The 25,294-nt window shown below is 39.3% G+C and overlaps 1 protein-coding gene across 5 annotated transcripts in view; it reads right to left on the reverse strand.

Annotated features, from left to right (window-relative positions):
- arhgef1b (Rho guanine nucleotide exchange factor (GEF) 1b) overlaps nt 1-25,294 on the reverse strand; it is a 101,269-nt gene that overhangs the window by 5,812 nt on the left and 70,163 nt on the right. For 3 of the 5 annotated variants that reach the window (XM_057833768.1, XM_057833766.1, XM_057833763.1), the window contains 17 exons: nt 25,127-25,268; nt 21,294-21,305; nt 18,895-19,038; nt 18,023-18,210; nt 17,772-17,918; nt 12,763-12,845; nt 12,504-12,629; nt 12,313-12,427; nt 12,140-12,240; nt 11,979-12,053; nt 7,798-7,873; nt 7,540-7,707; nt 3,026-3,113; nt 1,621-1,725; nt 1,498-1,550; nt 1,262-1,405; nt 1,087-1,188 (listed from right to left, as the gene is read on the reverse strand). In XM_057833768.1, the coding sequence (XP_057689751.1) occupies nt 1,087-1,188; nt 1,262-1,405; nt 1,498-1,550; nt 1,621-1,725; nt 3,026-3,113; nt 7,540-7,707; nt 7,798-7,873; nt 11,979-12,053; nt 12,140-12,240; nt 12,313-12,427; nt 12,504-12,629; nt 12,763-12,845; nt 17,772-17,918; nt 18,023-18,210; nt 18,895-19,038; nt 21,294-21,305; nt 25,127-25,268 (1,869 nt within the window). The remainder of the gene's footprint in view (nt 1-1,086; nt 1,189-1,261; nt 1,406-1,497; nt 1,551-1,620; nt 1,726-3,025; nt 3,114-7,539; nt 7,708-7,797; nt 7,874-11,978; nt 12,054-12,139; nt 12,241-12,312; nt 12,428-12,503; nt 12,630-12,762; nt 12,846-17,771; nt 17,919-18,022; nt 18,211-18,894; nt 19,039-21,293; nt 21,306-25,126; nt 25,269-25,294) is intronic. The other 2 variants (XM_057833764.1, XM_057833767.1) reach the window with 2 other exon arrangements.

Here is a 25,294-nt window from a genome sequence, read left to right on the forward strand (position 1 = left end):
TATGATTTTTAAATAATAAATTTGCATAATTGCATGAAATAAGTATTTGATACATCACAAAAATCGAACTTAATATTTGGTACAGAAACCTTTGTTTTTCTTCGAGACTGTGGTTCCAGCTCTCTTCAGGTCATTGACCAGGTCCTGCCTTGTAGTTCTGGGCTGATCCCTCACCTTCCTTATGATCAGTGATGCCCCACAGGGTGAGATCTTGCATGGAGCCCCAGAACGAGCCAGATTGACCGTCAACTTGAACTTCTTCCATTTTCTAATAATCGCTTCAACAGTTATTCCTTCTCACCAAGCTGCTTGCTTATTTTCCTGTTGCCCATTCCAGCCTTGTGCAGGTCTATTATTTTATCCCTGATGTGCTTACACAGCTCTTTGGTCTTGGCCATTGTGGAGAGGTTGGAGTTTGTTTGTTTGAGCAGGTGAACAGGTGTCTTTTATACAGGTGACATGTTCAAACAGGTGCAGTTACTTCCGGTAATGAGTGGAGAACAGGAGGGGTTCTTAAAAAAGATATTTACTAGTTGGTAATGTATCAAATACTTATTTCATGCAATTAAATACAAATGTATTATTTAAAAATTATACAATGTGATTTTCTGGATTTTTGTATTAGATTCCGTTCCTCACAGTTGAAGAGAACTTATGATACAAATTACAGACCTCTACATGGCTTGCAAGTGGGAAAACCAGCAAAATCGGCAGTGTATCAAATACTTGTTCTCCCCACTGTATCTGCAAATATGTGTCCAAAGCATCAACATCATATCGATGAAATCGATGATTCACACTCTGAGCAAATATATGGGGGTCAACTGCAATTGTCACTGTCTCAAAAAAAGTTTTTATTTCCCAATAGATGCCAAAAGATGGTAGCAAAGTCCTAGTTTTGAAGCCCTTAATTTGAAGCCCCTAAACTCATTACAACATAGTTCTTGGGCATAAGCATGTATAGAACTCCGCAAATAACAAAGGATCTATTAAATTTTAAAAAATCTGCGAACTGGTTTAAACTGAGTAACACCACTGTATATACTATTAATTCCATAGGAAAAACTTTTAATGAACACGAATTACCTGTTGATTGAAAGGTGTCAATTTCTGGATTGTGGTCATCTCCGTTTTGTCCGTCCTCTGACAGCCTGATGCTCCCAACCAGCAGCCTCTTCAGCAACATGACTAACGTTTGAGCAGGAGGAGCTTGTCATGTGATGACATCACAGCCGCACCAATCAGTTAGATGGTAACCCACCTTCTTGCAGAGCGTTGGCGGCAGTCTTTTCTTGATCGCTGTTAGAGTGTCCGATAAGGTCGAACCCTTTGTCGGACAGAAAGTCGATCAGATTGTGCCGAGGATCGGACGACTTGTCGTCCGTCAAGCTGTCCTTATCGCGATCTGCGTAGACACGTACGTGCGCGCACGCTTTTAGCTGTGTGTCTAAAGAGCAAAAGTTGTGAATCAATCTGGACCGTCAATCCCTGTCTCACCATTGCTGCTTTTCAAGCTGCCGTTCTCGGTGGGGCTTTGAGGGGCGCTCAGTCTGCCACACATAAGGACACGGACCGTCAAATGATACGCACAAGCACACAGGCATGAATGCACACAGTTACCCAGAAGGACTAAGTCCTGCTCCACTTCCAGGTGGGAGTGTGATCCTCATGGGTGCGCCGCTCTTCTTCAGATCGTCCACTGCTGACTTGATTACATTAGTCCACCTGTAAACCACACATAACTGTTATAGAATACACTTGTAAACAAAATAGCAGCCTCAACAACAAGTGTTAAGACAAGGTGAGAAAAGAATACATCTAAGGCAGACATGTCCAAAGTCCGGCCTGGGGGCCAAATGCCGCCCGTGGTCAAATTTCATCCGGCCCCCAGCCTCTGTCATAAAATCAATAACATCTGGCCCCCACACAGACTTAATAAATTGGTCAGCAATACTGCAACTAGCATATGAAGTAGCTTACACACGAAATGCTGCTCCTCATTTACCCACTAAAAGGCAGCAGCACTTTAACCCTTTATTGCCAAATGCATCACACTTGATACACCTAAAATTTCATGATTTTCAGACTAATTTAGAATTTTGACATTTGTTTTTGGAAAAAAAAATGATGGATGTAAGTCAACACATGCATGTGCAGGTTCCATGAGAAAAAAAAAATGATTTAGCATGGGTTATAGATATTAGAGCCCTTATTACACATATTCATTTTGACTTTTCTTTTCACAAATTTGAAAAAAAGGATTCATTAGGACCTTATTTTTCACATTTTGGGATTCTCTGATAGTTGCTTCATGTTGCAGGTATTTAAGGGCTAAGCAACATTACTCTGTGTGACCCTCTACTTCCAATTTTCTAAAATGGCGACAATCAACAACAAAAAAGTTGACTGTGACGGCCGACACTTCAAGGATAGGTGGAAATTGGACTATTTCTTCACTAAAATATGCAACAACTGTGTCATGCCTCATTTGCAACGAGACAGTCGCTGTTTTTAAAGATTTCAATGTGAGGCGATATTACCAAACAAGACACGCTGACATGTACGACAAGATTACAGTGAAGATACACAGCGAGAAATTGAAGCAACTTGAAGCTAGTTTAGATTTGTTTTCAAATGTAAAGTGCGTTATAAATAAAATGTATTATTATTATTATTAATTTCACAGCAGTAGTATTTCGCAAGAGCCCGAGAGTCAAAAGAGAACGCCGCAAAGGCTAGTTGCGAGATTGTTGAAATTATTCATTAAAAAAATAATAAAGCAAATGTGACACACTGAATGGCTTGCTAAATTTTGCTTAAATATATTGTTCCACGTAACGGACGTCAGCCAAGGTCGGCCCCCCACATTTTTACCGCGCCAAATTTGGCCCCCTTTGCAAAAAGTTTGGACACCCCTGATCTAAGGAGAGATGCAACCTGTAAGCTGAAAAAAAGGTTAAACTAGAAAAAAAAAATTTTTAGTATGAAAGGGTTACGCAGTAATGGAGTTTGAAGAGGCACTCACAGTTTCCTTTCGCCCACAGACTGAGCCACCAGCTCGTAGATCTGAGCGCCACTGTCCCAGGTGAAAATCACATAGAAGGCCTTTAAATCTAGAGGTAAATGACAGATATCGTCAGATTAGAAGTAGAGCTAGGGTGGTAAACCGAAAATTTACCGGTACCGAAATTCTTCACGATGACCGACGTAATTTTGACCGTGTCGGTAAATTCGGTGATTTAATAAAACAAGAAAATATAGTCTTTTCATCTCGCTTTGACTCTGTATTGTTCGGGTATGTCCATTCCCCTTTAAGAAAGCAGTCAGTGTGCTTACGTATGGAGTCACGTGGTTATCAGGAAGCCAAACAAACAGGAGCCCGGTAGGCTAACGCTAGCGGCTAACGCTACAAGCAAACGTGATGGAGTGTGGCTTAAGGGAGGTTGGCCAAACTTTCACCCGACATTAAGTAGACTCTTGGCGGCATCCAGACGGGCTTTCACCCGCTGTCCTACCTTGTTCTCACGATTTCCGGAGAGGGTGATTTCAGTGCTTTCTACTGGTAGCCAGGCCACAGGCTAACGCTAGCGGCTAACGCTAGAGGTTAACGCTACAAATGAACGTGAAGGAGTCGTATAACGGCTCTAACCTTGTCGAAATGGCTGAACTTAATGAGTGGATTGGGCACGGACTGCATCTAGCAACTAGTATGTTAGGCCTGTCGCGATAACAAATTTTAGTGTGCGATAATTTATCTCATAAATTATTGCGATATGCGATATTATTGTGCCCCCCCGCCCCAATTTTAATATTAATAGATCAAGTACACCCATTTAAACGCGATAAATATTTACTCTTAAATTCAAAAATACTTTTTAAGAAATCACAACTAGAAACAATAGACCATGCCTCTTAAATAAAAGACAACAGTATTGATACCACACAGAAACAGAATAAATAAAATGTGTTTTTCAAGAAAAAAAAAAAAAATGCACTTAATAACTTAAGCATTTAGGCAAATTAAAACTTTTATCATCATAGCTTCTGCGATGGTGTTCCATAGGGATGCAACGATACAGTTAAGTCACGGTTTGGTACGATTTTCGATACGGGGGACACGATTTTCGATCTGATTCAATACATTTAATGCTCTGGGAAAAAACCAAACAAATATATTTTTTTTCGTTTTTTTTTTTTTTTTTTTTTTGCTAACGAGCAAAAATTAAATTGCCATCATATAAACATGCATTTTAGTGCATAAAATTTATGTGCTTACTTCTTACTGATCTGAAAAAAAATTGTGTAAAAGTGCTGAGAACAATCTTTGCTGTTTGTAAAGTGAGGTGGGGCACACTGTTGATTGCTACAGCTCTCTTAGCAGCTAGGTTTACTATATGAGCAAGACATCCTATTTGTGGTCCGAATCCATCTGTGTCACGTACTGAATCAACAATATTTGCAATATTATCTATAGTCACTGATATGGATTGATTTGGCCTTCTTAACTTCCATTCAGTCATGACAGTTTAGAATTCATCGATGTAGTATATGGACTACGTGTACCATAATCACTCTAGGCTCACGTAGCCAATGGCATGGGACGTAGCACATCTAGTTTGCTATTTCATGATATCTAGTGGGTGTGCGCATTAAAAAGGTTAGCAAACGTCGCTGAAGTCAAGTCTTCTCATTACTACACAACACCAGCATATGACAATCGACTTTCATAAACAGGACGAGTTTGAAGCACAGCGCTCTTAATTTGCCACTCAATGCTCATTCAGCTGTTCGTTGTCAAAGCGAGGTTGTTCGTAGCAGCCAAGACGGTAACAATGTTTTGGCGGACTTCCTTGTAAATATCCGGCCTTGTGCTGAAAAATAGCCGCCCCGCGTGAAATGTCACTCCTGACGGGAGTGCCCACACGTCAACAACACCGGTGCGCCGGAGATGGTCCGCAGTCACTCCGGAGCACTGACGCGGCCGGTATCCGTTGAACAATAGGATATAATGGGAACGATTGGCTCCGGCGCTAATTTTTGCCGGACCTGGAACGAAGATGCGTTTTGCGCAGTTGGTAACAAGGAATCCGAACTTTTAACAGCACGTCTGCCGCTCGCGCGCGCACGCAAGGTGATAAATCGCAGCGGAAAAATTACCGCCTTCATTTTTATTTATCGTGCGATAAATGGAATTATTGCATATTGCGACAGGCTTATAGTATGTCCCGTTATTTTGTATCTCTGTCTATGGGTGATTTTTCTGATTGCTTTTGTGATGGTAAAGTATTCAGCATACAGTACAATCCAACAGTGAAAATTATAATATGACTGTTTAATGGCCCCAGCTATTTTTCTGAATGTGCTTAATTCTGTGTCATTACCAGTGTTGTTAATCTTACTGAAAAAAAGTAATTAATTATAGTTACAAATTACTTCTCCAAAAAAGTAATTGCGTTAGTAACTCAATTACCTGAATGTAAGAGTAATTAGTTACTTGGCAAAGTAATTGGTGATAATTACATCCCCCCCCCCCCCCCCCCCCCTCAAAAAAAAAAAAAAAAAAAAAAACATTGGCCACACTATGTGAAGTTTTTTGTGAAGGTTTTTGGTACAATTTGCCCGAGCCCAATTCTTTACCCTAATTTACCCTTTACCCTGAATCAACTGTAAAAAGTTGTTAAAATTGCTCCCATTATTGCATTTGTTCCTTTCTCTCTAATTTCGACATATGAAAGTTTTAAAACTGTTTCATCATTTAAAGATAGATTCAAGTCAAGATTTTGCCGATTTAGAAGTATTTTAGATAAAAAGTTACTTAGGTTCGCTAGGAAGGTTCTCTACAACAGAGCCGTCCTAAAAAGTCTACTGCTTTAAGATGGCGGCTGTCTACTAACGCATTTAGTGCCATGCAGTGTTGTTAATTTTACTTTAAAAAAGTAATTAATTACAGTTACAAATTACTTCTCCCAAAAAGTAATTGCGTTAGTAACTCAGTTACCTGAATGTAAGAGTAATTAGTTACTTGGCAAAGTAACTAGTGATATATTTTTTTTTCTCAAAAAAAAAAAAAAAAAAAAAAACACACACACAGGTCACACAATGTGAAGCTTAAAGTGTTTGGGGGACAATTGGCCCTAGCCCAATTCTTTACCCTCCACTTAACTAGACACAAGGGTATTGCGATAACTAGCTAGTAACCTTTGCTATGTGTGGAAGTCATTTAAAGTTGTGAATCAATCGTTAAAGTTTCTCCCGTTATTGCATTAGTTCCCTTCTGTCTACTTTAAACATGTGTAAGTTTTAAAACTGTTTCATCATTTAAAGACAGATTTAAGTTAAGATTTTGCCGATTTAGGAGCATTTTAGATTTTAAAAAATTACTTAGGTTCGCTAGGAAGGATCTCTACATCAGGGCCTTCCTGAGAGGTCTACTGCTTTAAGATGGCGGCTGTTTACAAACGCATGTAGTCCTTAAAACATGTTGGCAGTGCAGCAGTGTCGTCATTTGCATCTAGTTCTATAATATGATATCTACCGTGTCATGTGGGCGTAGTTTGTCGGCTATGGCTGCAGTCAGGTATTATTGGAGCCACCTAGCATCGCGGTGCAGCGGCGTCTTCCCCACTCCTGCTCTGCTCTCGTCCCCGTGAGTCTGTTTCTCTCAGACTTTTTTTTATTCAACCAACTTAGTAACGCATAGTAACGCACGCCTTTCCCGCCTCAGTAACGGTAACGGCGTTGCCAAGATGAGAAAAGTAATTAATTAGATTACTCATTACTGAAAAAAATAACGCCGTTAGTAACGCCGTTATATTGTAACGCCGTTATTAACAACACTGGTCATTACTGCCATCATAAAATCTTAAATGTTTCATTGGCAGAAGATCAATATAACTTTAATGTGTGTGTGTCTGTGTGGGGGTTCATGTGTGTTTGCATGTATTAAAAAATGCACTGGGGAAAAAAAAACTGAAACCTTGAAGTAAACACTTGTGTTGAGTAATTCTGTCACAGCAGCCATTAACAATAAGTTGTCTTTTTCAAGTGTACTGTTCAAGCTCTAAGTCATTTGTGTTACAATGACATGTTTGCACAAGCATATTGATTTTGACAATGTACATTGTTCAAGCCATACAAGCTGTTATAAATGTTCATACTTGTATTTTTATTGTTTACAATAAATTCTTATATACTTAATCTTTAGACTGCATGTACAATTGTTAAATATATTAAATTGAAAGCTGGTAAATAAATCAACGAGAAACGGTTAAGCTGTATTTCATATATTGATTCAGATTTTCAAATCATAACAGTCCGCTTGGGCGAATTTATCGTCATTTATCGTTATCGAGGTAAAGCTGTTCAATTTACCGTATTACGTGCTTAAGGCCATATCGCCCAGCCCTAATAGAAGTACTACTTCTTGGGTTTGACGATGTCCTGTCAATCTAAAAAGTCTGAAACATATGTATTTCTCTTTCCATGTTCCATTATTCTTTAGTCTTTGACTGTTGCTGTTTTTGTGTGTACAAAACTAACCAGTCGCCACTTCACGCAGGAACACAGAGTCCAACTTGATGATGGGACTAAGCATCTGCTTGCCTTCCTGCACGGCGATGATGCTTTTACTCTGACACTTGAGCACCATCTTGTCGTCCTGCCTCTGCAGGAGCACCAGCAGGTCACCTAGCAGTACACATTGGACCTCTGGCGGGGACACACAGAACCGGATATTGTAAACATAATCATAACATGATAACCCGTTCCCCTCCCCACCAATGGCTAATGCACACTTACCGACAGCCTTCTCCTTGGTGACCTTCCAAGTGAGAGGACCTTCATAAAGCATCTTTTTCTGGGTCAGATCGATGTTCTGAAACGTTGAATAGATGGCGAAAATAACGATGTGTAGAATAGATTAATAACTACGAATACAGATCGATAAAATGTTTTAAATTGGAAATTATATAAAAATTTTCTCTCCTCTTGTTGCTCCGCATGTTTTGCCTCTAGAAGATTTTGAAGCTGATAATAAAGATGATGTCCAGTGTGTCTAGTGTCTAAGCCAACAGAAGACTAAGCCTAGGTTCATACCGCAGGTCTTAATATACAATTCCGATTTTTTTGTCATATCCCTTTTTTTTGGCGTGCCGGTACAGACAGCCTTTGTCCATTGAGCCTGTTCAAGAATTACGCATGCGCCCTAATTCGCAGTCCGACACGCGCTGAGCAAACTGACCTGCATGCGCAGAAGCATCAAAACAAATGACTAAATATGCTGGCTGTACGTCATTCCAGGGTGATCATATTTTAATTTCCAAAAAGAGGACACAAATAACAGACATTAATCATCCCTGTTTAGTCTTATATTAAAAATTTATGTGAACTGATAGAACACATGCACGCGCTATGTGTGCGTCAGTTTGCCCCAATTTGGCCATGTAAGCAATACTGAAATATTGCTTATTTGGCGCACAGAAAGAAAATCGAGCATTATCGGACTTATCTTGTTCTTCATTTTAGTTTTTTAGCTAGTTGCTAATGCTAATGCACATCCTGCCTGCAGCTCTCGCTCTTTGCTCACGTAATTACAGCATGAATTTTGATTTGGGAGACTTCATCGTTCAGACTGTTCAAACCGTCACCACATTCTGCAAAATGTGGCCCAGATCGGATTTGAAATTGTCCCATTCAGACGGTCAACTTACTGCATCACTCGAGTCAGATATACACGAAAAAAATCAAATTCGTGCATTAAGAACTGCGGTCCAAACCTAGCCTTATTCATTCAGGTTCCAGTGAGAAAAGACATCAAACAAAAGTTATTCAGTAGATTATTCCATGGGAACAAGTTTGCCTTTGTTTCTTTTTACAGTTATTGTTTTGTATTTAAGGGTTAACAGCATAAAAAGGTGAAATAAGTATAGAAAAAGAGAAAATGGATAGAAAAAGAGAAAAATATTTTATTTAAGACATCTAGGATTGAAATAGCAGTTACTTTTGTTCAGCATTTTTCAAGGTAAAATGTTTAAAATTTGTTTTGACTTTTCACTGACTCTTGTACATATTGTTCCCTTTGTAAAAGTAGTGGAGGAAGAAATGTAGGAAGGGAAAAAATATAAAAAATAATAAAACATTCGAAAAATAATTTTATTTTTAGGCCATATTTCCATGCCTTAATTCCACCTTGTTTGCATCCCACATTGAAAAACAGATAATCGCGCATGGTCAACACACACGCACAGCAATTATAGGTGGGAATCTTTGGTCACCTAACGATTTGATTACGATTCAGAGGCTCTGGTTCGATTATAAATCGATTATTGACGCACCCCCCGCTTTTAATGTTTTGTATAATAGTTCCAAATTAGTTCAAAAATCCTCCCGGGCTAAACCAAACTACTATTTCTGTATCAAGTTGTTAAAAACATTAAATAAAATACTCAAGTCCCCATTCTGTATCAGCAGCTTTATACTACATTCAATTAATTTAATGTCGTGAATCAACCGTTAAAGTTGTTAAAATTGCTCCCGTTATTCCATAATCTCCCTTCTGTCAACTTTCGACACGTCAAAGTTTTAAAACCATTTCATCATTTAAAGATAGATTCAAGCAGGCATGATAATGGGTCAGGGGTTAAAAAGGTGAGAAGGGTGTCGAGGAAATATGTTCCGGTAGGGCTGCCCAAAACGACAAATTTTCTCCCGATTAGTCAGCTGACTATTTTTACAATTAGTTGACTAATATTTTTTTTTTTACTAATTTAGCAATGAAATTTTTGTTGACGCTTATTAATTCACAAAAACATTTTGGAACACTTAAATTCTTTATTAAAGTGCAAATAAACATAAATAACAATAATTAATCACACATGAACACTGAGGTCAAATCCTCATAGTAGGCCTGAACGATATTGGAAAAAACTATCAATGCGATTTTTGGGGAGTTCGCGATATTATATTGAGATATTAAAACGAGAACATTTTCACCAAATAACGAATAGCTCCGTTCAAGATAGCTGCACTGTTTGGTCGCGCTGCCTAGCAGGAGGGAAAATGAGACAATGTGGTGTTGTATGAGCTTGAAGCAAAAAAACATGAATGTATGTTGTTTTTAAGTTCCGATGCTCTAAAAAATGGCATCATCGGCCCTAATTTTTATAACTTAATTTAATCCAGGATCTGCACACTTGCTGAGTTTATGAAGTAATGCAAAAGTTTAAATGTTGAAAAAAAAAAAAAATTGCACGTCCTGCGATGTGACTGTTGCGCATGCGAACATTGCAATGGCTATGTTCAAACGATATATTGTGCAGGCTTAGCTGATAACATTTACTCGTGCAAAACAATGGAAGATAAACAGATTCAGAACACACTGACTTCGCCTTTCCAACGTTATTCAAAACAATTCTTATAAAAAAAGAATGTCTAGCATTATTATTATAGTATACTACTATATATAATAGTATTATAATAATTATAATATTAATTGCCAATCATATATTTTTTAAAAGGGTGTCATTTTAAAATTATTCTTAGTGTAAAATCTGAATTCTGTAGTATTATAGTATTTTATTACAGTACATATCATCGTATTAATTCTGAAGTATGTGGGATTAACTCCAGAAATCGTTATATATATGGCAAACGTGACGTGCTTTTATTTTGAAATGTTCACTGGAAGTACGTTCGCTAAACCGCTAACAACTTTACACTCCGCAAAAAGCACTTTTCGTCATTGCTTGTGGTGTCACGAATAGATTTTTTTCCCCATTTTTTTCGTTTGCAAATGCTGTTAACCAGCGATTTTTCATGTTTGAAGTGTCACCTGTTAACCGCGAGTTTGCGTTTTGGAAAAGACAGTCAATGTTTTATAGCAGGCTAAAGTAAGTTGTGTTTTTTCTCCATTAGTCTCAGTGTAGCAATGCTAACGTTTACAGTGTTTAATATAGATGTGTTTCCTTATTTTGTAAGTGTGAACTGTAATTCTACGGCGTGTTGTTGACCAATAAACATCTGGACCCAACAACTGGAGTCTCATATGTCATCTACACGCACGCACAAATGTATGCACGCACGCACGCGGTGATAAACACAGCCGTGAAAATTACCACCCATTTTTATTTACCTTGCGATAAATGGACTCATTGCATATCGCGACAGGCTTAGCAACTTCAAGAAAACATGTCATGAGTTAGTTAGATGGACTTACGACCCCACCCTTAATTCACGTAGGTCACCCTTTTTGACTTCAAAACGGTGAATTTCGCCGAAAGGTGAGTGATTTTCATGCCTGTTCAAGTCATGATTTTGCCAGCCATGAGTATTTTAGATAAAAAGTTAATTATGTTCGCTACAACAGAGAGTCTATTGCTTTCAGACATCAGCTGTTTATTAACGTCTGTCCATTACTCATTGCGTCCCGAAGACTGGCTGACTGTGTTTTAGTTCTGCTTTCCCTTGTATAATTCAATAATTGGAATTTGCATGTTAGTGAATCGTTCTAGAATCTTCCATGGCCGAATTGCGAATAATCTAAGAATTGGAAATTTCGCACGCCTCTAGCGATAGAAACACGCAAATAGGGTTACATGTAAACAGGTAGAAACACATACGTACATCATACACAGATATACAGGAAAAGTATACACTGCCAATGGGAAAAACCATTGGCAGTGAGTGTATCAAATACTTGTTCTCCCCACTGTATGTACATGCATGCACATGTATCAAATCAAATCAAATGTACACACAGAGTCACACATAGAAAACACAGACTCTAAAGATATACGGACATGCAGTAAATAAACACACACATGTATCAAATCAAATCAAATGTACACACAGAGTCACACATAGAAAACACAGACTCTAAAGATATACGGACATGCAGTAAATAAACACACACACGTTCTACACTGGCAGATACAGACAGACACAGACCGTTAGCACTGTTATGTAAGCTTTAAAATAATTACCTTATATTCTGTATAAAGCTCATTACTGGGCTTGAGTCCTGACGTGTCCAGTCGACGTTGGTAGTCCTTGAGCGTCTGCCCCAATAAGAACACAAGTTTGACCCCAACTAAGCTCAACTCTGTCATGGTCATTCTTTCAGTAACACCACTGAGTTTCTAACCAGAAAGTTCTCCATCACTTTGACCTCCTCATTGACGTGATTGAGGATCTTTCTGCAGCACTCTGCACTCTGATGAACGCGTTCTTTCTCTGTGGGATTCTCTGTGATACACAACAATAACATTTCAGCAACTACTACCCCTTCTGTGAAAACTTGTACGCTCATACACACACCTGTGTTCTTGGCGATATTTTCAAGCAGCAGCGGATACTTGGTGAGTCTCTGCATCTCAATGGGAATGATGTCCTTCAGCTGCAGCCTCCGACACTGTGGCTTGCTCTCCGCCTCCTGTCAACAGAGCGGCCGTTCAGTGTCGCTTCTAAAATGGCCGTCGGCCCGTCACGCTTGTTAACGTGCGTCGTACTAGGATGAAAGAGTTGAAACGAGGCTCCTTTTTTTGCCTGCTCTTGATTTGGTCCAGGGCCCATGACTGGTGACTGCAGAAGCGGGCTGTCAGCTTCTGGAACCATTCCCCTTCCGGGCCCTCAAACTGGAAAAAACAGGAAAATCTAACGTATGTTGTATCGCAAATGACCACGATAGATGTTCAATTTATTTGAATTTAAGTAACTGCAGAAAAAAATAACGATTGGGGCAAAATAAAATGAAAAGTGATATCTCACTCTGTTGAGGACGGTGGTGCTGATGGATTTGACAATATAGTTGTCCTCCAGACGAAGTTTCTTCAGGTTTTCGTACAAGTTATCTGGACAAGGATGACATGGAGCATGCATTGTTATTTGCTAGAGCGAAATATTCAATGTAATGCTCTTTCATTTCCAACTTACTACTACTGAAATGTTGCCATTGAAAATAATGAATAGTGTCTCCCTTTATTGTATTACCCAATTAATAAATCAGCATTCTATAGATACTCTAAACAGAGGTATGTATAGATAAGATTTCCAGAATATTCCGGTTAAATTAACCTGACAGGCATTTCACTTCCGAGGTTCACACAAAGCCTGTTATGAGAAGAATTTTTGTAGGAAGATATATTTTTGCCAGAAAATATTACGATAAATCATAGTGTAGTATTTAGGGCTGCAGCTATCGAATATTTTAGTAATCGAGTAATCGACTGAAAATTCTATCGATTAATCGAGTAATCGGATAAAACAAATATATTTTTAGGTGAAGAGCAGTTATAAATATACATGAGAAAACAAGACATTTCATCTAATCTTGAACCATTTTCAGTCAATCAATGTCTTTATTTTCGATGTATATTGTTGAAAACAGCCAACAATTGCATCTCAGATGTAACTAGAATTTTATAAAAAAAAGACTAATTCACTGCTTTCACTCAAAAAACTTTTAGATCTTATTTAAAAAAAAAAAAAAATATATATATATATATATATATATATATATATATATCTTACCTAAAAATGCCGTTACGCTTGATAACACACATCACTTAAAAGTTAGGATTTTTTCCCACGTGTTTCAACTGAATTTCTCTTTGTGTCAAGCCATTTTTAAGTTCTAGTTAAGTTTTAAATTAGTCTAAACTGTAAGTCCTGATAGGATTTTGTGTTTTTGCAGTGTTCAAAATAAATGTATGATACAGGCTGTATTGGAGCACATTAGGGACCAGTGCTACTTGGTGTTTTATCCAGCAATGACTACTGAGCTAAAATTGATAGTTAGCATGATTAAATTTTTATTTTACACCCTCATCACTCCACAATGCTATGTTATGTTAAAGCCTGTATGTAAGACACGTTAGCCACGCATCGACAGTGGTCATAATTAATAGAAACCTAGACCTCCGCAGGGCTAACGTTACGTGAGCTAGTAGCGACAGTAACTTTAATCTTATTTATTAGCGTTTAGCGCTTTTTATTAGTGTTTAGCGCTGTACTGCTTTAAGATGGCGGCTTTTTACTAACGCTGCCCAGACGCGGCCGAGTGTCATTTAGCATCTAGTTAAACATACATGTGATCTCTATGAGACGCTACCTGTACCAACGTAGCATGGTGCGGGCTAGTATTTAGCAACGTCGGCGTCGTTTGTGGCGGCTGTCGGCTGGAGTAATTTTTTTTCCCCTTCTTCCTCTCCGCACGTGACAGCGCGTTTGCCCCGCATTAGAAGTAGTCCGAGCAAAACGTGATGCTTAGAGCTGTCAAAATAAACGATTACTCGAGGTGAATAAAATTACTCGGATCAGTTTTTAAACTCGAGTTACTCGAGTTGCTCGAGTACTCGTTTCAGCTCTAATAGTATTATAGTAGAAATTTTGTCCCTGCTGGCATAATACTGTATTACAACTTTTAGATTAATCAGAACAGAAAAAAACACAGAAAACAGAAACACAATCATTGCTATTGACAGCGATAGACTGGCTAGCATTGAATGAATATGTTTCAAAGCCAATGACTGTAAAAGATGTCCAATTTATTTGGACTGGGAGGACTGACAGCAATCGAACGATCGGTGTAAAAAACAGAGCAAACGAACAATCGGTGTAAAAATTATTTTACACCACCCAGAAATCTCAATTTTTCAACGATTGTTGCCAGCGCTCCCAGTCCAAATGGATTGGACGTCTATTGCAGTGTTTTTCAACCTTTTTGAGCCACTGCACGTTTTTAAATTGGAAAAAATCTCGTAGCACACCACAAACCAAAAATGTTCCAGTTATTTTCTGTACAATATATTTATTTATAAAATAATTTCTCAGTATGCATACTTACTTACTGTGAAACTTGAGCCTGTTTAGATGAACACAAAGCCTTATTCTTATATTCTTCAACAGCTTTCAGTCTTTCTCTTTTAAAAAAAAAATTTTTTTTTAAAAAAATAACATTTACTGTAGGCTTGAAAAAGCTCAGAATTATCAGACAGGGGACTTAAGCAATGTCTTTAACCGCATCAGGGCCGAGCATCTCGCCGACAATGGCTTTGCATGAAGGTAGTATTAATGTCTCTGTCATGGTGTGGTACTTTTTGGATTTAGCAACAAGTTCAGCAACAAGGCTTTGAGGGCTTTCTCATTTACCTTTGTAGTTTTTCCTCAAAAAAGCTGCCCGTTTCTCTGTGTTTTCACGAAGGCGGACAAAATAGTCCATCGACTTGTTTTGAAGCGACGGGTGTTTCGTTTGGAGATGAATTTAAAGTTGCTTGACCATGGCGCTGTTGTACACCTGCTCATGTCGCATTCAAGAACTGCTCGGATTTCTAGCCATTAGCCACCTTGCTGTCCTCAATAATGTGTTGGAATAAAATACAGGGGGAGGATTGACGGTCGTCACATATGGATAAAATAGAAAGGACACTTTTGAGTATATCGTCACATGACGAGTCTGACCAAATGATGCGCAGTAGACGTGCTGGGGTCCACAATGTCGCGGACAGCAAGGTCGCTGAAATCCGAACAGTTCTTGAACACGAGCAGTACCTCGCTCATCTGCACACGACCGAGAACTTTCGCGACACACCTGACAGTCTCTCACAGCACACCGGTTGAAAAACACTGGTCTATAGCCATCAATGGCAGCCGATAAGTAGATTTATGAAATGACATCAACCCGTTAGAAGAGTAGGAAGTTTGTTCATCATCATTTCCTCAGTTTGAAAGTCATAGGTGGTGATATGCCATAGTTACTGTGTCATCAATGTAAAAACAGTTTATTTTTAAAGCAACTCTTCACACAATTCACACAAATACTGGATTCTAGACCACATGGATGATTTAGGTACACTTCACTCCTTCCAATCACTTATCCCTCAGAACCCCCCCCCCCCCCCCCCTTCCTTGGTTATCAGGCCCCCCCCAGTTTATTTTTAAAGCACCTCTTCACACAATTCACACAAATACTGGGTTCTTGATCATATGGATGATTTAGGTACACTTCACCCCTTGCAATCACTTATCTCTCAGAACCCCGCCCCCCTTCCTTGGTTATGAGGCCTCCCACATGGTGTCAACCAGAAATACAACTAGCTAACAATAGCTACAACATATTCATAGTTAGTTAAGAGTAGGCGATTAATGCATTTCTTGTTGTTGTTTGTGCTTTTTCTGTCCCTCTCTTCCACTTTTCTTTTGCGTCCCCGTAATCCCTTCCTGTTCGCTGCTTTCTCCTAATAAACGAGGTACATTGAATGATCCCAATGGATGTATGTCATACTTTGAATTAAAAGTGTTCAGATCGATCGGACACTCAGAGCTCCATTCTCTGTGTCAAGCAGTTGAACAGGACAGGTTAAAGAAAAGAAACTCTTGTTCGTCTATCACTGTCAATGGCAGCCAATAAGTTGAACAGTATCTGTATCGCATCAGTATTGACGTAAAAAAAAAATCGTTAGCCATTTTATAAAATATATAGGCTGATAAGTCCATATAGTAATAACAATATAAAACCCTCACAGTTAGAGGCGTGTGAAATTTCCGATTCTTAGATTATTCGCGATCCGGCCTTGGAAGATTTGAGAACGATTCACAAACATCCAAATTCCGATTATCTAATTATACCAGGTAAAGCGGAACTAAAACACTGTCAGCGCAGTCTTCAGGACGCAATGAGGAAAGGACCGAGAGCAAATATCATTATCAACTCATGCCGCCAGATTAAAAAAAAAAAAAAAAAAAAAAAATGACTGTGGCCGTCAGCCTCTACAAACAGCGCCCAGGTGCTAGTTGCTACAAACATACGGCAACATACGGCTATGGTGGATATCACATATATCTAGAACTAGATGGGAAATGACAGACGACGGCTGTGTTACATCATATACCAAGAACTAGATGCGAAATGACAGACTTTAGACCAGGGGTGGGCAAACCGGTCCTCGAGGGCCGCAGTGGGTCCTGGTCTTTGTTCCAACTGATCCAGCACAGAGCTTTTAACCAATGAGGTTTCATTGGAAACAAGAAGCACCTGACTGCAATCAAATGATTGCACTTATAACACACCAGATTGGTGAAAAGTTGTCCTCTTGATAGGTTGCAGCAAAAACCCGCACCCACAGCGGCCCTTTGTGGAATAGTTTGCCGACCCCTGCTTTAGACGCTAGATAAAAAAAACAATAATACCTGACTGGGGCCGACAGCCGCTACAAACTACAACCACATAATGCTATTATGGATATCACATATATATAGAACTAGATGCGAAATAACAGACGACGGGGGCGTTAGCAGATGTGTAGAGAACTAGATGCGAAATGACAGACTTGCAGGCGTTAGTAAACAGCCGCCATTTTGAAGCAGTTCACAGAAAGGCTCTGTTGTAGTGAACCTTCCTAACGAACTTAAGCCTAAATTGGCAAAATCTTGACTTTTTAAATGATGAAACAGTTTTAAAACTTTCACATGTCGAAAGAAGACAATTTTTAGAACTTTAGCACATTCACAACATTATATGAATTGAATGTAGTTTAACGCTGCTGATATAGAATGGGCACTTGAGTATTTTATTTACTATTTTGAACTGTTAACTTGGTACTGAAATAATAGTTTGGTTTAGCCTGAGAGGATTTTTGTACAATTTTGGAACTAATGTATGAAACATTAAAAGTGCGGGGCGAGGGGGCATCAATAATCGATTTATAATTGAATTGTAGCCTCTGAATCGCAATCGTAATCGAATCATTTGGTGCCCCAAGATTCCCACCTCTACTCACAGTGCATTTCGAGGATATCGTCTAGGTTCGGGAAGATCGTGGCCAACTCTGTGGCGGTGAGGAGCTCCTCTCGTTCAAGGGGCTTGGAGAAGACCATCTGAAGGACGCTCAGCATGCGCACGTGGGCATGCTCTGTGGCATACAACTCTTTGCAAAGATATGGAGGAATTAAAATGAATATAACATAAACAAAATGTTTTTGACCCCAAATTCTTTGATTTTCCCGAGATCTGCGAGTGCCATCTTCTCACCGTTGATGACCTCCTGTCTCTTGGTCTCCTTCTTGGAGAGGCTGGACAGAAGCTCCGGGGACGCCAGTTCCCTCCAGTTGGGTGGGTCTTGCTCAAACTCCAGTAGACGGGGCTCCATCTCCTCAGGAGGGGCGGGGCTGGCAGGCGACGAGCCGGAGCCCTCGGAAACCGGTACGCCTCCTTCGTTGCTGGTCAACAACAGGAATGGGATGGGGAGTCACAATTAGACTAGGAATGATTTTGCTAGTATACTTTATATAGTAGACTTATTTTATTCCAAAAAATCACAAATGAAAAAAGATCAGCCCAAACATTTAAAATGCTTTTTCTCTTATTGTTCTTGTTATTAAAATACGAATTGATTTCTCAATCCCAAATTTTACAAGAAATTCAGTTACAAAATTTAAATTAAAAGCTTTTTTATATACTTTAAAAGGTTCCCATCATGTTTTCATTTCATACAAAAATTAAAAACATTTTCTTTTATCTGAATTTGTAAAAAAATAAAATAAAAAATAAAAATCTTTCATTCCTTAAATTTACGAATCATTTAAAAATTATTTTTAACCCACGCAAAATTGAATTTTTCTTCTTCTCAAAATAAATTGTTGTACCGGTACTTTACGGTACTTTTCTTGATTACCCTACGCTGTGTTTAATTTTATGAATGTGTTTAAAAAGGGGAAGAAAAAAAAAAAAACTTTTAAAATTTTGCTTCAGCAATCAGGTAATTTCTGGAATATTTAACATACCAATGGTTATTAAATAAAAACATTCAGTAACATTTTTCCATAGCTTTGTATTATCCCCGAAACTAGTGAACGATACTTCTCAAAAGCAACCTTATGTCCGTCCCTGCTGTGAAATCTTACAAATGGGGGCTGAGCGTCGTCACATTGGAAGGGGGCTGCAGGTCCACGTCGCTACGAGAGCGAAACTGTTTGGCCCGGGAAGAGCTGCGTCGCCGCGAATGGTGGCGGTCCACGCGAGCACTCTCGCTACGCGTGACCTTCTTACTGCAGGTTCAAGGGGAAGGAGTGGACGCAAGTGGACGGGGAATTGGAGCAAGATGGGGAAAAAAAGGAAGTAAAACATGGACATGAGAGTGAAAGAGAAAATGAAGACAGAATTCAGAGATAATTAGCAGTAAAGTAACATACAGTCAGGAAGGTAGAAAAACATTAGTTTGAATTATTTAAGAGAAGGTTAAATAGATCAAAACATAACATTGACAGAAAGAATTAAGAAAAGAGAGAAATTAAAAAAAGTCATGATTTCATACAATAACACATTTGGTTTCAGATTGTCGTTGTCCATTGAAATGCATGCATTTCTCAAGCCCCTGTTTTCCTGACAATTTCTAAAAAATATTCGACATTTTCATCACTGCCAAAATCAGACTTTTTTTTTTTAAATTAACAAATGTTTTTTTTCCCCCATTCTAACATATTTTATCATGATCATTCAAATAACAAATACTTTATATAATTAAAAAAAAAACTATATGCGGTCATAGACTTCATAATGATATTGACGGGACACATTCCCGAAGCACTGCGCTACGCCTTCAAGCAGGGGGCAATCCCACAACTCGCTTTAGTCGGTCGCAGTTATTCTCAAACACGTGCAGCGATCCAACGCCGGAATTAAGTTGAAAAAGTACGAAAGCTGTACTGCATACAAACAGGAAGGATTGTCTCAGGAGTGATTTGTTCGAGGATTCAAGGTAATTATATTTTTCGTACCATGCATGAATTTTGAAACGTTGTGGAAAAAATCAATGGGAGAAATTAACCGCTGCGGCATTGGCGTCTTAATTCACTATATTTACGTAAAATAAATGTTGACTGGCAGGTTTTTTGCTTTTAACCAAGATTCACGACTGTTTTACGTTCATATCTATGAAGGATTCAGGGATTTAAGCATTTATTCACAAGAATTTTCAAAGTAAAAAGCTCTTTGTGGTGATAAGGTGGTGCAACAGTGGCTTAAAGACCAGCAGCGCATTTGACATATTTACATAAAATAAATGCAAACTGCCCGTTTTTTTGCTTTTAACCAAGAATCGAGACTGTTTTACATCAATATCTTTTAAGAATTTAGGGATTTAGGCATTTATTCACAAGATTTTTCAACGTAAAAAGCTCTTTGTGGTGATAAGGCGGTGACACAGTGGCTTAAAGACTAGCAGCACATTCGACATTTACATAAAATAAATGCTAACTGCCAGTTTTGTTTTTATTTTAACCAAGAATCGAGACTGTTTTACTTCCATATCTAAAAAAGGATTCAGGGATTTAAGCATTTATTCACAAGAACTTTCAACCTTAAAAGCTTTTTGTGGTGGTAAGGGGGCGCCACAGTGGCTTAAAGGCTAGCAGCACACGGGGATAGCGTGGCTCAGTGGTAGAGTAGTTGTCCCCCCCAACCCAGAGGTTGTGGGTTCGATTCTCTGCCCTGATGAACTCGCTTAAGTATCCTTGAGCAAGATACTGAACCCCACATTGCTCCTGGTACTGCGTCACCAGTAGGTAGATGGCAATGTACTGTAAAGCGCTTTGAGCGCCTTGAAAGGTGGAAAAACGCTATACAAGTATAACACCATTCAACATATTTACGTAAAATAAATGCTAACTGCCCGTTTTTTTCCCTTTTAACCAAGAATCGAGACTGTTTTACGTCCATATCTATGAAGAATTTGGGGATTTAAGCATTTATTCACAAGCATTTTCAATGTAAAAAGTTCTTTGTGTTTCCACTCGGTCAGCTTTGACGGAGATAGACCCCCTATTAGTCGGCCCCGCGCGCGCCCATCAATATATTATGTTCCCACTATTGAAATTAAACATTTGACAACGTCTTTCTAATTATTATTTTAATCAATTTAAATGTATTTCCCCCAGACTTCTGCCCTCCCCACAACAAATATATATTTTATTCTGAAATTTAGGGAATTAAAAATGGCATACCTTTTGGTGAAAATTTCTTGTTCTGAATTATTTATTGCAGAAAATATACATTTTTTTATCAATGGACAATGACAATATGAATACATCAATAACCAAATTCTGTAGAGTCGCAATCAAGTTCCACATGTTGTACCAAAAAAAAGAATCACTAGCAATACTCCAAATAGACCTAACAGTCAAGTTAATTTCAGGTAAACAATACTTAACTCGTGCTTGTGTTACTCATGAGTGTGAGTGTGTGTGTGCGCGCGCATGTGTTGTGTGCCCAAAATCATTGTCCGCGACTCTGTCAAGGCGCCCACCTTGTCTTGCGTCTGTGAAAACACGGGACACCATAAAGTTAACATTTTTGCTATGCAGACTGCGACAAGAGCCGACTCCATCGCTAATTTAGCACAAATTTGGCCTGCTGGTAGTGCTGTGTGATAAGAAAAAAATCTTTCAGAATATGGGCTATGTTATATCACATTCCACCATACATTACAAAAATATTACTGAGTGGAATATTTTACACCAATTATGACAGCTTTTTATTCACTCACTATTTGTGAATTGGCATTAAATGAGATGCCATAAATGTTAAATGCATGAAGTAGCGCAGCAACACAAAAGTATCTTGTGTAAACTTATTCGAATGTATATTTTTGCTCAACTGTAAAGATATCTATTTAAGACTATATTAACTCAGCATAATATCGTTAATTACTAGAAGCGTGCGAAATTTCCGATTCTTAGATTATTCGCGATTCGGCCGTGGAAGATTCGAGAACGATTCACAAACATCCAAATTCCGATTATTGAATTATACCAGGAAAAGCGGGAATAAAACACAGTCAGCGCGGTCTTCAGGACGCAATGAGGAACGGACCGAGAGTATGTATGTTCAACTCATGCCGCTAGATAGAAAAAAAAAAAATACCTGACTGCAGCTGTCAGCCGCAACAAACAGCGCCCAGTTGCTAGTTGCTACAAACATACGGCAACATACGGCTATGGTGGATATCACATATATCTAGAACTAGATGTGAAATGACAGACGACGGCCGTGTTACATCATATACCAAGAACTAGATGCGAAATGACAGACTTTCCCGCGCTAGTAAACAGGCGCCATCTTAAAGCAGTAGACTTCTCTAGAAGGCTCTGTTGTAGCGAACCTAATTACTTTTTATCTAAAAAAAATCAATAATCGATTTATAATCGAATCGGAGCCCCTCAATCGTAATCGTAATCGAATCGTTAGGCGATTCCCACCTCTATTAATTACTATTAATATTGGAATGAATTGAATTGTCTGTGTTCTGTATGGATTACATGCCTTGCTCTGTTCGATTATCCAATTGTCTAACATGTATTACTCAAGTACAGTTGGTGGAGAGGGGGGGAGAATTCGACAATTCCTGAGGAGAACCAACTCCCTAAATGCATTATTGCCTTTGTGTACCAAGTTATTCATAATTATGTTATCATTGCTTTTGTTCATCTCCAATTCTTTCCCAATGTAGTTGTATTCCCATTTGATGTTTAGCCAGTACCCACTTCATAATGTATTGTCACTGTTATTAACTGCCAATTACCACTCAGTGGTGCGTCTGTGAGTGCAAATGGTTGTCTGTCTCTGTGTTTGATTTGCAACTGACTGGTGACCAGTTTAGAGTATTTTTCGCCTTTTGCCTGAAGGCAGCTGGGATAGGCTCCAGCACCCCGTGACCCTAGGAAGGATATGCTGTGTTAAAAATGAATATATGCCATTAATTATTTCAATTACGCATCACAAGCTTAAAATGTCTGGTCGGCGGTGTCCTCATGCAGTCGCCTACTTAATAAACAATCGGAGTGTTACCGCCTACTGCAGCGCAAAATAAGGTATGTATAGTAACTGGCAATAATAACGATAAATACAGTGGGCAAATAAGTATTTAGTCAACCACTAGTTATGCAAGTTCTCCCACTTGAAAATATTAGAGAGGCCTGTAATTGTCAACATGGGTAAACCTCAACCATGAGAGACAGAATATGGGGGAAAAACAGAAAAATACCTTGTTTGATTTTTAAAGAATTTATTTGCAAATCATGGTGGAAAATAAGTATTTGGTCAATACCAAAAGTTCATCTCAATACTTTGTTATGTAGACTTTGTTGGCAATAATGGAGGCCCAACGTTTTTTGTGACTCTTCACAAGCTTTTCACACACTGTTGCTGGTATTTTGGCCCATTCCTCCATGCAGATCTCCTCTAGAGCAGTGATGTTTTGGGGCTGTCGTTGGGCAACACGGACTTTCAACTCCCTGCACAGATTTTCTATGGGGTTGAGATCTGGAGACTGGCTCGGCCACCCCTGGACTTTGAAATGCTTCTTACGAAGCCACGCCTTCTTTGCCCTGGCTGTGTGTTTGGGATCATTGTCATGCTGAAAGACCCAGCCACGTCTCATCTTCAATGCCCTTGCTGATGGAAGGAGATTTTCACTCAAAATCTCTCGATACATGGCCCCATTCATTCTTTCCTTTACACAGATCAGTCGTCCTGGTCCCTTTGCAGAAAAACAGCCCCAGAGCATGATGTTTCCACCCCCATGCTTCACAGTGGGTATGGTGTTCTTCGGATGCAATTCCGTATTCTTTCTCCTCCAAACACGAGAACCTGTGTTTCTACCAAAAAGCTCTATTTTGGTTTCATCTGACCATAACACATTCTCCCAGTCCTCTTCTGGATCATCCAAATGGTCTCTAGCGAACCGCAGACGGGCCTGGACGTGTACTGGCTTCAGCAGGGGGACACGTCTGGCAGTGCAGGATTTGAGTCCCTGGTGGCGCATTGAGTTACTGATAGTAGCCTTTTTTACTGTGGTCCCAGCTCTCTGTAGGTCATTCACTCGGTCCCCCCGTGTGGTTCTGGGATTTTTGCTCACCATTCTTGTTATCATTTTGCCGCCACGGGGTGAGCTCTTGGATGGAGCCCCAGATCGAGGGAAATTATCAGTGGTCTTGAATGTCTTCCATTTTCTAAGAATTGCTCCCACAGTTGATTTCTTTACACCATGCGTTTTATCTATTGCAGAGTTAGTCTTCCCAGCCTGGTGCAGGTCTACAATTTTGTCTCTGGTGTCCTTCGACAGCTCTTTGGTCTTGGCCATAGTGGAGTTTGGAGTGTGACTGACTGAGATTGCGGACAGGTGTCTTTTATACCGATGATGAGTTAATACAAGTGCCATTAATACAGGTAACGAGTGGAGCCTCGTTAGACCTCGTTAGAAGAAGTTAGACCTTTTTGACAGCCAGAAATGTTGCTTGTTTGTAGGTGACCAAATACTTATTTTCCACTCTAATTTGGAAATAAATTCTTTAAAAATCAAAATGTGATTTCCTGTTTTTTTTCCACATTCTGTCTCTCATGGTTGAGGTTTACCTATGTTGACAATTACAGGCCTCTCTCAACCTTTTCAAGTAGGAGAACTTGCACAATTGGTGGTTGACTAAATACTTATTTTCCCCACTGGAGGTATAACGGCAATAATAACTACCATTTTGGCGAAATAAATTGTCATATCGTACAGCACAACCTGCTGGCATCACACGGAACTGCACACTGAACGGAGACGAGCGCGACAAAGTGTCCGCCTGAACACGCAGACATACAAAATAAGCAGAAGGCAGCAAACTCAACACAAAACTGTTTTTGCTGAGCCTCTAATAGAAATACATGTATGGTACAGTGGAATTACAAAGAGCAATGTGACTTCTGAAGTTCCACTGTACATGAGTGGAAAACAGAAGCAATAAACAGCTGAGGCTATTAAAAGACATCTCTCAATTCAAATTCAAAACCAAGAATTTGGTTGCTAAAATGGCAACATTTTCTGACAAAACTGCACTACTGCCTAAGCTTGACAGGTGATGTTAAGAACGCAACAGAAGTGCATGTTTTAATATTTAAGATTAGACAAGATGACAAAGGAGTGAAAGAAGAGAAGTAAAGACTCCAAAGGACACACTTTAAATTTTCAATGTGGGGGCAGCATAGCAAAAAGCTAGCACACAGCAGGGACAGACATCCTCAGCCTGAGGACCAACACACATTGTTTGACTTTGGCTGGTGATTGATTTCATTTGACAATATTATACCTCCCCTCACCTGTCTTTCTCCAAGTTCTCCTCTGTGGGGGTGTCACTGATCAAGAAGGGCTCCCCGGCACCCATCGGGCCCCCCGGGCTAATAGGGGACACGTCTGACCATTCTGATAGAACGAGTTGCTCCGTACGATTGCCGGAGAGTCCTGGAGAGTTCAAGGTTTTTAAGCAG

This window comes from Corythoichthys intestinalis, chromosome 4, assembly GCF_030265065.1.
Source record: "Corythoichthys intestinalis isolate RoL2023-P3 chromosome 4, ASM3026506v1, whole genome shotgun sequence".
Lineage (NCBI taxonomy): Eukaryota > Metazoa > Chordata > Actinopteri > Syngnathiformes > Syngnathidae > Corythoichthys > Corythoichthys intestinalis.